This window comes from Erythrolamprus reginae, chromosome 2, assembly GCF_031021105.1.
Source record: "Erythrolamprus reginae isolate rEryReg1 chromosome 2, rEryReg1.hap1, whole genome shotgun sequence".
Lineage (NCBI taxonomy): Eukaryota > Metazoa > Chordata > Lepidosauria > Squamata > Dipsadidae > Erythrolamprus > Erythrolamprus reginae.
This window is the reverse complement of record NC_091951.1, coordinates 95,221,497-95,238,374: the sequence shown is the minus strand read 5'-3', so window position 1 is coordinate 95,238,374 and position 16,878 is coordinate 95,221,497. Positions and strand designations below refer to the sequence as shown.

Here is a 16,878-nt window from a genome sequence, read left to right as displayed (position 1 = left end):
CTGCCACACATCCTCCTTTTTCCTTTCTGAACCTTTCACAAATGTAATTTCTCCAATTGTCTAGCAATCGGGGGGGGGAGGTTGGCACCTCAGTACAGGCAGAGGTCATAGGACTAAATATTCTGTACACTTTCCTCAGGCGATACGCTTCTCTAGGCCTGCCATACTCCTATGAGCGGATTCCTACAGAAAAGGATCTGGCTGCCATGCTGCTCTCTTCCCCCATTATTCATGCTACGAAGGTAAGAACCAATAAGTGGAGCTGCTCTTTTACTGCAGAACCTGTGCCTCCGGCAAACATCTTGTGTTTCCCACCCACCCCTCTCTCTATTCCATGTATAAAGCTCTTTAATTAGATTAAAAAGATAAACTCACAGTTCAGCATGATTAGTGCTCAGATGTAGAATTTAGAATTGAGAGCTCTGCTGCATTGCCAAGCAGATGGGCATTGGCAGGGAACGTTTTAACGAAGATTCCAGCCTAAATGTCCAGGGTTTTTTCATTTCATTGATTCTGTGCCGTTAAGTCAGCATCAACAATTAGCAACCGTATATTTTTATATGACAAGTCTATAGTCAGAACGTTTGCAAGCTGACCTGGGAGGACAGATAGTATCATATACCTTTCAATAAATGCACGTCTCCTGACAACTCGGCAGAAAAGAAAGAGCAAAACAACTCTGCATGTCTATAAGCTTGAGTGTCCGTCAGTACTGAGGTGTGTGTGCCATCTCATTCAACTAGAAGGCTGTTGTGAACCAACCTTGTGAATAACAGAAGACAAATTGCATTGTTAGCTTAATTTGAATAATTCACATAGATGTATTCTGTGATTTGGGGTCCAACATATACTGGTACTTGTTTTATTATATTTTGCTTGAAAACAAATACGGACAAACATGCTTGACTCAATATTACAAGCTGGGGGTGTTGGCTGGTTCCCACCCTCTTGGTTCCTCCCTCTCCCACAGGTACAGACACCTCTGCTGCTGTGTGTTGGAGCAAAAGACCGTCGAGTGTCTCCTTACCAAGCTCTGGAATATTACCGTGTGATGAAAGCTAGAGGAATCCCTGTGCGGTGAGTTCCCATTCAATATATTGAGTCAAAGCAAGAGAATGTCTTACTGGCTTTTTTGTTTAGACACATTCCAGTGGCCAAATACTCTGGCTCCTCCCTTAATTGTACTGCAGTGGATATGCCAGCAGAGTGGAGGAACAAAACTCAATTTGAATACAGGTAGTCCTCGCTTACTGACAATAATTGAGATAAACAAAAGATGCAAACCAGCTACTGCTCTTAGCCAAATAGGACATCCAAATTAGAGGAAACAAGGCTTTCATGTTTTCACTTTTACTACAGCTCTGTGTAAAACAAAACAAACTTAGTATCATATCCAGTTTCTTCTTTCCAATAGCACTTAGCTCTGGTTTTCATTTAATTAGAATGTACAGTGATCCCTCGATTATCGCGAGGGTTCCGTTCCAAGACCCCTCGCAATAATCGATTTTTCGCGATGTAGGGTTGCGGAAGTAAAAACACCATCTGCGCATGCGTGCCCTTTTTTCATGGCCGCGCATGCGCAGATGGTGGAGTTTGCGTGGGCGGCGGGGAAGACCCAGGGAAGGTTCCTTCGGCCGCCCAGCAGCTGATCTGCTCGGTAGCGCAGCAGCAGCGAGCAGACGAAGATTGGGGTTTCCCCACCGCCCACGCAAAGGGGAAACCCCGGTTCGGCTCCTCGCTGCTGCTGCGCTACCGAGCAGATCAGCTGCTGGGCGGCCGAAGGAACCTTCCCTGGGTCTTCCTCGCTGATGCCCCCGCCCGCCCGCCCGCCGCCCGCCAGCAAGAGGGGGAGAGATAGAGAAAGAGAGAGAAGGAAAGAAAGAGATGAGAGAGGGAGGAAGAGAGTGTGAGAGAGGAAGAAGCAAGATAGAGAAAGAGAGAGAGAAAGAAAGATGAGAAAGGAAGGAAGAGAGTGACGTCATCGGGTGGGAAAAATCGCGATATAGCGTTTCGCGAAGAACGAGATCGCGAAAATCGAGGGATCACTGTATATCATTCACCCAGCCCTTCCTGGAACTTAGACATTGTTTAAGGACATCTTAGTGCTTCTTGGTGTTGGATGGTAAGCAACAATACCCTGTAACAGGCATCACTATGCCCTAGAACAGTGATGGCGAACCTATGACACGCGTGTCACCACTGACACGCCTAGCCATTTTCGGTGACACGCGGCCGCCGGAGAAACAGGGAGCTTTAGGGAGTGCAATTGCAACCGCAACCGCAATTATTAATATTTTTCCTCTCCCCTTAATTAAGAGGCCGGGCGATTTTCGCCCCGCCGATATTTGCGATGGCTGGGAGGGGCGAGAACACCGCCTCCCAGCTGATTGGCGTGGTGCCAAGCATCGAAAGGTGGTTGGCTCGCAGGGGCCGCTGGCAGCGAGGGGAGGGGTTGCAGGCCTCCTCCCTTCCCCCTGCCCAGGAAAGAGTTGTAAGAAAGCAGTGTACTGTATTTGAAAAGCGCGCTGCTTTCTCGGAAAGCCAGCTTTCCTGGCCAGCACAGGGCTTTCCCGCCGCTCCCTCCCTCCAAAAACACAACGGAGGTCCACAGCGAAGCCGAGTGGAGCAACGGGAGGCTCAGGCTGGTGGCGGTAGACCTCTGGGGTTTTTTCGGCGGGGGGGGCAGGAGGACCTTCCTGGCTTTCCGGGGCAGCTGGCTTGAGACTTGTGCCGGTCAGCAAAGCCAGCTGCACGCCGGAGATGTGGAGAGAAAGAAGGGAAAGAGAGGGAGGGAAAGAAAGAGGAGAGGACAGAAGGAGGGAGGGAAGGAAGGGAGAGAAAAGTGAATGAGAGGGAGAGAGAAAGGGAGGAAGAGAGGAAGGAAGGGAGACATAAATATAAAGAGGGAGAGAGAGGGGAATAGGGGAAGGAAGGAAAAGAGAAAAAAGTGGAAGGAAGAGAGAAGAAAGGAAGGGAGAGAGAGAGAGAAAGAGAGAGAGAAGATAGGAAGGAAGAGAGAGTGAGAGAGAGCAAGAAAGAAAGAGGGAAAGATTGAGAAAGGCAGCGTGTGTGTGTGTGCGCGTGTGTGCGTGCCGCTGATGGTCCGGGAGCTTAGCGTGTGCGTGGAGAGATGAAGAGAAAGAGGGAGAAACGCAGCGTGTGTGGGGTGTGTGCGCGCGTGTGTGTGTGCTGCCAGCGTGTGCGTGGAGAGATGAAGGAAAAGAGGGAGAAACGCAGTGTGTGTGTGTGTGTGCCACTGATGGTCCGGCAGCTGCAGCGTGGGGGGGGGGGGGCGCCGATGCTAAGGCAGTCCGTCCGTGGTGGGGCTGCAGGGCAGGCACAGCAGCTCAGGGAGAAAGAGGGAATTGAGATAAAGAGAGAGGGAGAGATGAAGGGAAAGAGGGAGAAAGGCAGGGAGAGAAAGATAGAAAGGAAGAGGGAGAGAATGGGAGAAAGGGAAGAGGGAGGATGAGATAGATAAGAGGGAGAGGGGGAAGTAGGATAGAGAGAGGGAAAAGGAAGGGCTTGGAGAAAGGCAGGGGGAGAGAAAGATAGAAAGGAAAGAGGGAGGGAGAGATAGAAAGGAAAGAGGGAGGGAGGAAAGGGAGGGAGAGATAGAAAAAAAGAGGGAGGGAGGGAGAGATAGAAAGGAGGGTGAGGGGTAGTAGGATAGGGAGAGGGAAAAGGAAGGGCTTGGAGAAAGGCAGGGGGAGAGAAAGATAGAAAAAAAGAGGGAGGGAGAGATAGAAAGGAGAGTGAGGGGTAGTAGGATAGGGAGAGGGAAAAGGAAGGGCTTGGAGAAAGGCAGGGGGAGAGAAAGATAGAAAGGAAAGAGGGAGGGAGGGAGAGATAGAAAGGAAAGAGGGAGGGAGAGATAGAAAGGAAAGAGGGAAGGAGGAAAGGGAGGGAGAGATAGAAAAAAGGAGGGAGGGAGGAAAGAAGGAGGGTGAGGGGTAGTAGGATAGGGAGAGGGAAAAGGAAGGGCTTGGAGAAAGGCAGGGTGAGAGAAAGATAGAAAGGAAGAGGGAGGGAGGAAAGAGGGGAGACATAGAAAGGATAGAATTATAGATGCAAGAACTCGCTCATGTGTGATAGCGCACGCCCACACTTTATTTATTTATTTATTTATTTATTTATTTATTTATACTTATATGCCGCCCAGTCCCAAAGGGACTGTCACTCAGACACTGTACTTTTCCGCCCACCCCGAAAAAAAATTAGAGGGAACACTGCCCTCGCCCCTCTGCTCCCTGCTCGCCTTCCAGAACGGTGTTACAGGAGACGGTGCTAAGGTAAACCCTTTCCGGGTTATTAATTTGTAATTTTAAAAAATAATGCTGGGCTCGCAAAAAAGAGAGTCTGAAAAAAAACCCTGCGTGGACGTCGCACCATTTGCTTCCTCCTTTGGTGGCTCATAACTAGATTTTTACAATCCCCCACCCCCCTTGATAAGCTTTTTCTTGAATCTGAACAGTTTGGGGGTTCGCCAAAGAGAGAAAAGTGAACGAGAGGGAGAGAGAAAGGGAGGAAGAGAGAAAAGTGAACGAGAGGGAGAGAGAAAGGGAGGAAGAGAGGAAGGAAGGAAGAGATAAATATAAAGGGAGAGAGGGAGAAAGAGAGGGAGGGGAAGAGGGGAAGGAAGGAAAAGAGAGAGAGAAAGAGAAAAAAGTGGAAGGAAGAGAAAAAAAGGAAGGGAGAGAGAGAGAAAGAGAAAAAAGTGGAAGGAAGAGAGAAGGAAAGAAAGGAAGGGAGAGAGAGAGAAAGAGTGTGAGAGAGAAGATAGGAAGAGAGAGGGAGAGAAATGATAGAATAAAGGGGAGAAAAAAAAGAGAAATGAGAAAATGATTGAGGCAGAGAATGACAGGAAAGAGAGAGAAAGATAATTATGCATATTTGTTATTTAAACTATAAATATCACAAAATTATGTTTTTTTCTCAAGGTGACACACCACCCGAGTTATGCTCAGTTTTTTGGCGAATTTTGACACACCAAGCTCAAAAGGTTGCCCATCACTGCCCTAGAAGGATTGAATGGCATCATACTCCAAGATGCCAGATGATCTCCCCCTAATTGTCTGTTGACATTGACTAGCATAGGAGACAAAATTGAATTCTGTGGGACATTACAAATGAATGGGGAAGGGGTCAACAGCATTCCTCCAGCATTACCTTTTGATTCAAGTATTGAGGCCCAGTTCCAGACTCTCTAGAAGAATGTCATATCAGCTATCAGAGGTTATTGAAACAGATGTCCAAATGCTGCCGCCTCTATGTTGGATGAGGCAGGCGAGATTCCCTTGGGGGTCAAGATTTGTTGGGGGTCAAGGGAAAGGGAGGGTTTTGCCTTCTCTTTCTGCTCAAGATACCCAAGGAGAATTGGTGGGCCACTATGTGACACAGAATGCTGGACTCAATGGGCTTTGGCCTGATTCAGCATGGCTCTTCTTAAGTTCTTATATTCTTATCGTGATCAATGGGATTGAATAACACTGAGAAATCCAGGAAAAATGTTAGGGCTGGACTTCCATTAGGTTTACAGCACAAGCTATCTAGTAAGTCACTCAATACTATATCTTGGATAAAAGTATGATTGAAAAAGGGTCCTGCTAATCAGCAATATTCATTCATTCATTCATTCATTCATTCATTCATTCATTCATTCATTTATTAGCCCTCATTCCAAAGCAGACTCAGAGCAGCTAACAAATCCAATAAATCCAATAATATTAAAATACAATCACAAATACATAATAAAATCAGTAATAATGATAAATAATAACTTTAAGAGAACCACACACACACAGAGCAGTTAATCTAATTCCAGGTCGGCCGGAAAAGCCAGGTCTTAATGGTTTTCTGGAAGATCGGTAGGGAGGATCTATTGGGGCAATTGATTCCATAGGGTCGGAGCCGCCACAGAGAAGGCTCTTCCCCAAGGTCCCACCAACCAACATTGTTTGGTGGACGGGACCTGAAGAAGGCCGACTCTGTGGCCCCTTACTAACTGCAATGAGGTATGAGGGAGGAGGTGGTCCTGTAAATAGTCTGGCCCTGAGCCTCTCAAAGCTTTAAAGGTGATAACTGACACCTTGAATTGGTTTGGAGACCAACTGGAAACCAATGCAGTTCACATAGAGATGAAGTACCAGGGGGATACCTAGGTATACCCGTTATTGCATGCGCAGCTGCATTTTGCATCAGCTGAAGTCTCCGAACACTCTTCAAAGGTAGCCCCATGTAGAGCGCATTGCAATAGTCAAGACGACAGGTGATCAGGGTGTGAGTGCCTCCTGGTCAAGGTAGGGCCACAACTGGTGGACAAGTCAAACCTGTGTGAAAGCCCCCCTAGCAACAGCTGAGAGATGCTGCTCTAGCCTCAGCTATGAATCTAAGAGGACACCCAAGTTACAGCCCTATCCGAAGGGGAAATTGTTTCTTCTCCCAAGACCAAAGATAGAAAGATGGAATGGTCTTTAGGAGGAAGGACCCACAGCCACTCAGTCTCGTCTGGGTTGAGTTTTAACCTGTTAGCCCTCATCCAGACCCTAACAGCTTCAACACAGCAACACATCACTTCCACCGCTTCACTGAACTGACATGAATATATACTGCTCAAAAAATAAAGGGAACACTCAAATAACGCATCCTAGATATGAATGAATGAAATATTCTCATTGAATACTTTGTTCTGTACAAAGTTGAATGTGCACGACAGCATGTGAAATTAATTGTCAATGTTGCTTCCTAAGTGGACAGTTTGATTTCACAGAAGTTTGATTTACTTTATATTGTGTTGTTTAAGTGTTCCCTTTAATTTTTTTGAGCAGTATATATTTATGGATAAATATATATAGAGAGAGAGGTTTCCTTACATATAGATGCATATAATCAGGATTATCTAGATGTGTATTCTGTAGGTGCATAAGGCCCAACATTTTCTCAATCGCTTTTCCCAGGGATAGAATGTTTGAGTTACATTACACAGATCAATAACTGTATGAGGCAAAGCAAAGGTTTCTTCAATTGAAATATTAGACACAGGGGAACGTATCCCATTTAGTTGGTGCCATCGATTGCCTCCCTTGATTAGAGGTCCAATCCTTTCCTGGCCTAATTTAATCAGCCACAAACAGCATTGATTTAACACGCTGCTAATAACCTTTATCTCTCAATTCTCTGTCCATAGCCTCAAATTTACAAGCTAGGAAGAATGCAGAGTAGAAGGCTGCATCAGAGATTATATTGTAAACTGACCCAACCAAATGCAAATAGAGCCAATGGAGTTTATACACAACACAAATGAGAAGTTGCTCCAAACAGTTGCTCCAAGCTTTTTTTTTTTAGAAAACAAGAATTTCAGGAAAACTATATGCCTAAGTGTCGAACTTCGTTGTGTGTATTACTTATTGGAAAATTTTATTACAATTGATTATGCTGAAAAATCATACACAGGGATTCTACAATATTTTTTTAAAATAATGTAATTTGAATTACCGGTATTCAAATTATATACCAAATCAAGTAGATGGAATAACAGTGAACCCTGGAAAGACAATCTCTTGCAAAACGACCAGGAACCACTTTGGCAATGGCAGATGACAAAGAAGTTCACAGTAAGAGTAGATTGGCATAGCTTCTTTAAAAAATAAATGACACATGTTTATTTTAAAATGAATGTACTGTCAGTACTCTACTGTTTTTACTGTCAGCCAAAGCTAAGGATTTCCGAAAGCAATTCAGGAATATTTTTAAAACATGCCAAAGAAACGGTAATGAAAGACTACCTTGTAACAACATGCTTCTGACAAAGAACTTTGCAAAATACTTTACCGATGTTCCTTTTTACAGACTGATGTGGTATCCGGAAGAGAATCATGCCTTAAGTGGAGTGGTAGCTGAAGCAGATGTCTTTATGAACTATGCCCAGTGGATCACACATCACCTTTCCAGAAAAGTAGATTGAAAGTCAATTGCCAGCTAAATACGAAGACATCTAAATTGCTGAGACGCAAACTGTATATCCAGTTGCACTATACTGATCTTCACAAGGTGTCAGTAGTTTCTCCTCCCCCCTCCCCCCCACCTCAACGTGCAATCAGATTACGGGCATCTGAAGATTCTTCTCTGGCAATAATCCCTTCAGAATGTTTTTGAGGCATTCTGCTAACAATTGTACAAATATCTACTCAAGTCCTAATTCTGATAAAAAACTGATAGCTGATAATTGGCCTCCTAAAAAAGCTCTGCTATTAGATTGCTAAATGATATAATCAATCAAGCCCACTTGTTTATTTGAATAGATGGATATGCTAACATAATCCAAAGGAAATTCTCCAATAAGGCTTCTTATTTGCAACGGAATACTTTTTAGTGGGTTGCTTTTATATGTGAACAGGTCTTGGCACTAATGATACCTTGATGATTAAGAAATTATTAATGATATCCAATCAGAATTGCCTGAATCACCATGAGTGATAAATAAATTTAATAAGCAAACAAACAAATGTCAAAGACTGTTTTTATTCTTTCCCAGTTCTCCGATTAAATCTTTATTTCCAAAGCCAGGATTTCTTTAATGATATGAATATTAGAGTAAAAATTACAGGAGTACTAATTCTTATATCAAAATTTAGGCATCTGTAAGAATGGCTATATATGATTTGGCATGCATTTGCTACAAACAATATAACTGATTACATAAGAAAATGCAGTACAATCATTTGTGATGGCTATAATTTATATGTTACTGGAGAAATATTATTTCAGAGAATAAAAAAGAAAATAGTATACTGTTACAATAAAAAAACAGGTTTTCCTGGATTACAGAAATGTAATTTCAGATGTGAAAAAAACCTTGAATCATATATAGGTTATAATGTAATGCACCAATACATTGATCATTAACATTTTTTTAAAAACCCAAATGTCTGGACTGCAAAAATAGATATGATACAATGTTTTGTATGTTGGTTCCGAGGATAAACAAGCTTATTGCATTCAGCTGCCTTGGACAATAGCTTTCATTAACCCCTTGAGGTGGCTATGATTTGTAATCTTTTGACATCTGGAGAACACCAGATCACAAGTGATAACAAAAAAGAGAGAAGGAATTTTCAGAAAACCACACTGAAGGTCTCTAGAACCTATTTACCAGAAATTTTCCCAGGACTTAGAACTGGTACTTGGTTCTAAGGGCAGCAATATTTCTTTAAACCTAAGGAATAGTCAGCTTCAATTGAACTTTTTTTTCTCAATTGAACCTTTATTGCTGATAACAGAAAAAAGAAATTATTCTGAGGTATTCTGAAATTCTTACATGTTTATGTTTTGTTTTTAATTTTCTTTGGTTATCATTTGATTGCCTATAAAAGGTTTTCTTGGTTCTTAGAAAAATGTATAAAAAAAGAAGGAAGTATTCTGGCATAATGGTTAATAAGTTAGAAATATAATTGGTGTTGTATTTTTTGCAGGAACATTAAGGAGGGAAATTAAAAGAAAATGTATGTAACTACTGTAGATGACAAAATTGGAGCAAAAAACTTTTGCAACTTTTTTGATGATTGATATTAGTTACTAACAAAATATTGCATTTTATTCATGGAAATCTAGATGAAACATTGTATTGTTTGAATGTATGTTGAGAGAAAAATATAAAAATAATTACCGAAGGGAAAGAAAAAAGAAATTGATGTCAATGCCCATGTTAAATATAAAGCCACGAACTGCTCCAATTAGGAGGTTACAGTTAAAGCCTTACATATTAAAACTTCTGCCCATGAATATATTCACTGAAAGAGCTAATACTCATAGATAACAACCAACTAGTCCTATGAAAAGGATACAGGTGATTTAGTAATGCAACACTAAGCTTATGCTTAGTTAAAGCATGTTAGCTTAGTCATATGTTCAGTGACTTTGATATATTATTAGTTCATACTTTTTAGAGGACGCTTCCATTATTATCATAAAATTTGATAATGTTTGAAGCCATGATGGTCACTATCATCAATATTTCTTCAGCTGTCTAGCAAAAGATGCAATATTTAGCCACTTAAGATAAACTCCACAAAATGGAGCAAAAAACATGTTACTGATGTCAGCTTTTGCAAGTATCTTTTCTGTAAAATCAGGAACCTTTTTGGCAATGCTTTTCACATGACACGAGAATAACTGCTTCATGCTAATTCTGAGAATGGGGAGATGGGCAGGAAGTGATAAATATACAACAGCTCAGCTCAACCTCATGACTTTGTTGATCCAGTCAACATACATAGAGATTCGGATGAAGGTGGCAGGCACATCTTTGCGAGCGCATATCCGCAATGGGGTGATCACACCTTGTAGCACCCAGCAATCTTGAGTCAGGCAGGCCAAAGGACCTCCGAAGTCACCCTGCAGGAAAAAGATCAATTCAAGTCAAAACCAAGCTCTAGCTTAAGGAGCACAGCAACACTTGACAAAGGACATGGGTTGATTTTCTACCTCAGACATTTGCTCAAATGGCTTCTCTGACCTATTTGCTTTGAAATCATTCATCTGTAGCTTTACTTTTGAGTTTATATCATGGACTATTTCCCATTGCTCGTCTTTTTTTAAAAAAGAGGTTGGCAGGGAACCTTTTTAAGGGATGTCATAGCAACTTTTTAGGGGACATCTGCAACTTTTCAGGGGATGTCATAAGGCCCCAGGCCCACATCTCCATTTTTTAAGATCAATCTCACAAAATTGCCTGGCCTAAAATCTTTACAAGAGTCTGTCTGTCTGTCTGTATGGATGGATGGATGGATGGATGGATGGATGGATGGATGGATGTATGTATTAAAATCCAATTAATATAGCTAAAAAACTTAAAACTCTAATAACATTTAAAATCATTCACTCCCATTCACACAGCAAGACATACTACACTCGTCGACCAGGGGACTAAGGTCTAATGACCCCAAGCCTGGGGGCACAGATAGATTTTTAAACTTTTACGGAAGGCGAGGAGGGTGGGGGCAGTGTGAATCTCTGGGGGGAGCTTACTCCAGAGGGCCAGGGCCCTCACAGTGAAGGCTCTTCACCTAGGTCCCGCCAAACGACATTGTCTAATTGACGGGAGCTGGAGAAGGCCAACTCTGTGGGACCTAACTGATCGCTGGGACTCATGCAAAAGAAGGCGGTCCCGTAAGACTGTGTAAGTAAGACTGAGAGGTTAAATGGTTTAAGAGATTAACCATTTTTCAAAACTAAAAGGATTTTATTTTAAAAGAATTCAAATTTTGGGCATCTTAGGCTGGGGTTATGGAGGTACCATGTTTTTGCCTTTCTGTAAGGCTTGTCCCTTTTCTTTACTATTCAACTTTCCAGATGTTTGGCCTCTCATTTGTGTATTTATTTCTCTCAACCGGTCACTTCATGGAGTTTTCATCGTTGATCTCGATGCAAGCCAAGCAGTTCAGTTCAATCCACCTCCCTGCCTTGCTCACCTCACAGGCTCCCACACCAACGTTCAGTGCTGATGTGCATAGCTCATTCTCCTTTAGGCGGCCATGGAGTGCCACATTGCAGTTTTGATTGTTCATGACTGGCAGTGTGGCCACATTGAGGACATTGTCATTCCCAGTTCCTGTGTACAAAGAACTGGAGCATTAGATAACATGTGAGTTATGGACCTTTCTGAAGGTGAGGCCATCTTTATGGTCTCTGCTGAACAAATATTTTTAATACAGCAAGTAGATATATGGTCTTTATGGTCGAAATGGAACAACTCACCTCAGCCAACACATATTACTTTTGGGAAATTTATTTCTGGTTTAGTGTTTTGTATTGTCACACAGCTTTTATAATAGAATTAATATGTCTATGCTAGAGTATATTTGTTTGTTTGTTTGTTTGTTTGTTTGTTTGTTTATTTAGATTTGTATGCCGCCCCTCTCCGCGGACTCGAGGCGGCTCACAGCAAAATATAACAATCGTAACAAATATATATTTTTATTCCTATAGCTACTTGCTGTATTAAAAATATTTGTGCTGCAGATTATTATGATACTGTGTATTTCTCATCTTACATAACAGACTGCCCAGAGAACAATATTATTGGGCAGGCACATGTAAACTTGAATAAATAATCAAGGCAGTGTTATTACCCACATCATGCAAACCATCCCAACAATATGATAGTCATTCAAAATGCTAAATATCCAGATAGTTAATAGTCAGGATACACCAATGTCCCTTTAAAAATCGGTATTGCTTAAATGAAAATTTTAAAAAACAATGCTGGTAAGTAGTTATCAAACTCTGTAGTGCCATGAACCACTCAAATTTCAAACAGGGAAAATTGCTATTATTCAAACAGGATTTTTTTCATCACCTTAATAATTTGAGTTCAGGAATGTGTTCTAACTAAAGTTTAATTGAAATGCATGAATGAATTATACAATATAAGGAATATTCCCATATAGGGAACGTCCTTAACTGGAAGGATATCCGATTAATAAAATAATGGAAATTTTGATCTTGGTTACTGTTGTGATTCCGTCTGAGGCTCCTCAGGGAACGGCTGAACCTCTGCCGGCTCCCTGCTCAGAGGGGGAGGATGAGGAACAGGAGGAGGAGGAGGAGGCCCAGGCAGAAGGGGAGGAGGAATATCAGGCCGAGGGAGAGGGAGAACAGCCAGAATCCCCCGGGGTGGAGCTCTCCCCAGCAAGCAGCCTGGAGTCCTTAGATGAAAATGCTCAAGCCATCATCGATCACAGGCAGAGAAGAGCAGCACAACGAAGGGGACAATTAGCCAGGTACTTCCAGTCCTAAATAGGTAACAGCTGGGTTTGGGTGTGGTTCTCCCCAGAAAGGCTGAAAAGGCAGACCCACCCTTCCTGTATTGTGGAGTATTATCTTTGGGAGTCCTGGGACCTGGCTGTGATCTTTGGCGTCTCTGATTCTGGCTTGTGGCCTTGAAGGCTGAAACCTTGGGGGAAAAGGTGTGGGGGCTTATTCTCTACAGTGGTGTGTGTGCCAGCAAGAAGTCTGCTGTATTGTCTGGCCGTCAGGACTTTGCTGTGAAGCCTCATAGCCTGCCTGTTGGGAAGAACAGGTTTTTCTCTGTGTTTATTTTTCAAACTATAAAATGCTTTTGCTTTTACCAGCGTGTCTGGCTGCTTTTTCCAGTTGGTGTTGAAGTCTGGGGGCACCCAGACAGAACAGTTACTTTTCTAAGAGATTCTTGATATGGAAAATATTCCTATTTATGTCTTCACTTTTCTAATAATTTCATATCCCTCTGAAATTTGCATAACGGCAGTAGAGAATTTAAAGAGGGCTTTTGTTCATCCTTATTTTCTTAAAATGGGAGAAATAATATTATTCATTCATATTGTATCCAATTTCCCCCCAAATAAGACATCCCTTGATAATAAGCCCAATTGGGTTTTTGAGTGCATGGCAATAAGGCCAAGCACTTATTTCAGGGTTCAAAAAAATATAAGAAAGGGTCTTATTTTCAGGGAAATGGGTATATGAAGTTGCCTTTTGGTTTAAAGAAGCAGTAGACAGATTTCATAACTGATCAAAAAGAATTCCAATTAAGAGGTTTCAGCTACTATCCTAAACTGATTTGTCACATTTCTGCTTAGAATTGGGTCAGTGGAGTAAATTTTGTATTCAGAACCCCACTAACCTAAATAAGCAATTCCTTTAAAAAAATTTGATGGAAGTTCAGTTTTTCAACTTGTACTCTGTCTGGATAAGCTGACATTCTAGACAATGTGGAATACAATTTTGCCAGGGCTGTGATTTTGTTTACACATGCAAATTTCAATTCCTACCAGTCAGAGTCCAGGTTTTCTCTCCCACTGGACAAGGAATAAAAATGTGAGGGGAATATTTCCTAAACAGATCCTGAGAAGTAATGGTTAAATTGTCACACACTTTACATTTGGGGGGGGGGGGTTATCCACATTTTTACTTCCTTGTCCTAGCAAGATAGAATTCCTTGAATAAGAGTTTGGACCAATTGGATTTAAGATCTCCTGAAACAATCCTTTTTCCAGACTATACCTCCAGTGCTACCCCATCCTGCAATCTCACACACGGTGTCCTCGGGCACAATGTAACGTTCAGGTGGAAGGCAGATCAATGCCACGCGTTGATTCAGAAGTGCAGGCCTATGGTGAGAAATAGCAGGAATAAAACCATTAATTCATATCTTTGTTTTGTACCCAGAAGCCACTTCAATGTGCTGATCGCATTCCAAGCACACCCAAGGTTGGCTGGATGTCTCCTGACACCCATGACTGATCTTTCTGCCATGAACTGTGACAGCTGTTGCATGAGGCCTTCAACAAAAACATACCATATTTTTTAGAGTATAAGACACATTGTTAGTATACTGTATGTAACTATGTTGGGTGTTGCAATACAGAAGCTAACAATGTAAGTTTACGACTGTACCTTTAAGAGTCATTTGCTGGTTGCCCATAAGAGGAAGATCCTCTTGGGGGAGTTTATACTAGAGTTATATTTGCTGTGTGTATATTTTGCTGTGTGCGATAACCTGGTTTGTAACCATTATTAGGATTATATGTGTATGATATTTGGACTGTGTAACTACTATTGTTTATTTGCCTATTTGTATATAATAATATTGTTCTGTTTTTGTACTAAGTCTGATTCATTGACTGACTAACCCACATTGCTACAGTTACTCTGCTTAAAGTTTGTTGAAGGTTATATTACCTAGACATTCTAACACACACCTTTTTCCCCCATAAAAGAGGCTGAAAATTTGGGTGTGTCTTATATTCCAAATGTAGCTTTTTCCTCCCAGCCCCAACAAGGTGCTAACAATCTTCCTGGCTTCCAGGATGCTACTCCAAAGTTTTTTTTCCATCCCTACATCTTTGCAGGCTTGTTTTCATTGCTATTCCCTCTAAAAAAGGTTTTTTCAGCCCTAACCAGGGGATAAAACGATGTGCAGAAGCTAAACAGACTAAGAATACTAGCCAGATGAATATCTCCTAAGCAGATTTTTTTTTCCCCCTTTATTTTCCTCTCCCAAAACTAAGATGTGTCTTAAACTTTGGTGCGTCTTAGATTCTGAAAAATATGGTAGGAGGGAACTATTTCAAGGAGTTATCACAAGCTTGGGGACTATGTGAATCTACGCTGAGCAAGCTTTTAAAGTTTTTATTCTATTAAATTCCTTCTTGTAAACCAAATATCATGGAAGCTTGTTTTCTTGTAAAAGCTACTAATTGATTACTCCTTTGAATCAGTTTCTTTAGCAGCTTCAGTCACCAAAGCAACTTTCAGCAGAGGAATAAAAATACACCACACAGGAAAATCTCTTTAGCGTTGTAACACCTTTTGCCTGGAAGCTATATACATCCTGTCTTCTCATCCCAGGGCAATTTCCACTTGCACCTAACCACAGCCTAAACCTGCCCTGGCCACCTCTTTCTCCACTGCACCCTCATCATTTTGCCTTCATTTCATCCTCAGCTTAAGAGTAAGGCACATTTAAGTCAGCCTAGCCCCTATTATAACCACCGCCCTTATTTTAGCACCATCCAAAGGAAGTGGGTAAAGAGCGTTAGGCTTTGTAACCTGAGTAGAAGTCGGATAGCAGAACTCAGAACAAAGGCAACAAGGCCAGGAAGAAATGGGTAATGGGAAAGCAAATACTAGACCAATACAGCTTTCCATCAGTTCAAAGAAGGGCTGGGAGCACTGTAACATAATGTGGATAAATGCCTACTGATGAATGTTAAGTCAGCATCATTGCCAATAAGGATGTGGTTTTCTTGCTCAGCTTCATGTTTTTCCTCTGCCACCCATAGCACAGCACTAAAATATATTTTCTAAAGATGCAATTATGTATTTGTTCATAAAGATTTTTAAGATATGAGATCAACCTTGGATAGGATTCAGGCTTCACTTCCTGAAGCAGGAATATATCCAACAATTAAGAACTGAGACAAGAAAAAATACCACTTCAACTTAATTCCCTGTTTCTGACAAGGGATGTTTTTGATGGTAAAAACCATGACTAGGTTTCTTCTAGGGGAGACATGAAATCAGCTTACCTGATTTAGAATCACTGAATCTAGTAATTATAATTTAGTTTTCTTGGAACTGATTGGGGGGAGGGAAATTTTAAACATTACCTGCAAAGTCCAAGAAAGGAAGCTGCCTATCAGTAAAAAAAGAAACATCTTCAAATAGTAAGATTGCTGCCAAATTTAGTCTTGGCCCTAGATAACCCAATCTACCTACTAGCCATTCCTATCCTACAGAGCTACGGTAGTGCAGTGGTTAGAATTAAGTAATGCAGGCTCCTTTTGCTGACTGCTGACTGCTGGCAGTTTGAATCACACTAGCTGGAGCCTGACTCATCCTTCCAAGGTGGGTACAATGAGAACCCAGGTTGTTGGGGGCAATATGCTGACTCTGTAAATCGCTTAGAGAGGGCTGTGAAGCACTGTGAAGCGATATATAAGTCCAAGTGCTGTTGCTATCACTTCTCTTAATTGTTTCTGTTTGTGGGCTTTTTTGCAGCATACCACCGTCTTCACCAGCTCCTTCCCCACAAGACATGCAACTCAGGATGGAGGCTGGAACACACGGACATATTGGGGACCTCTGCTGTCCAAGTCTAGTATATCCATTACTGTATGTGAACAGTGTGAAGGGTTCCTTTCCTTTGTCTTGTTTCACAGAATCCATTCTGATTCTCCACCTCAGTGAGATTTCTCTACTACAAAGTATGGTCCAAAATATAACAGTGCAGAAGGCTCTTAGGAGCCCATATTGACAAAGCCTTGACCTCCGCATATTGGTATGTGAAGTACATTGCTTTCATGCTATATGGCCTTGATGGTGAACCTATGGTACATG

General features: G+C 41.8%; 2 protein-coding genes across 5 annotated transcripts in view; one reads left to right on the top strand and one right to left on the bottom strand.

The window, feature by feature from the left end:
• The window catches only part of LOC139160644 (acylamino-acid-releasing enzyme-like), a 30,303-nt gene extending 21,799 nt beyond the window's left edge, over nt 1–8,504 (top strand). For both annotated transcript variants that reach the window (XM_070738765.1, XM_070738764.1), the window contains 3 exons: nt 140–242; nt 971–1,077; nt 7,849–8,504. In XM_070738765.1, the coding sequence (XP_070594866.1) occupies nt 140–242; nt 971–1,077; nt 7,849–7,963 (325 nt within the window). In that variant the 3' untranslated portion in view covers nt 7,964–8,504. The remainder of the gene's footprint in view (nt 1–139; nt 243–970; nt 1,078–7,848) is intronic.
• MST1 (macrophage stimulating 1) overlaps nt 8,505–16,878 on the bottom strand; it is a 42,900-nt gene continuing 34,526 nt past the window's right edge. For all 3 annotated transcript variants that reach the window (XM_070738767.1, XM_070738766.1, XM_070738769.1), the window contains 3 exons: nt 14,041–14,147; nt 11,469–11,608; nt 8,505–10,392 (listed from right to left, as the gene is read on the bottom strand). In XM_070738767.1, coding sequence (XP_070594868.1) covers nt 10,231–10,392; nt 11,469–11,608; nt 14,041–14,147 — 409 coding nt within the window. In that variant the 3' untranslated portion in view covers nt 8,505–10,230. The remainder of the gene's footprint in view (nt 10,393–11,468; nt 11,609–14,040; nt 14,148–16,878) is intronic.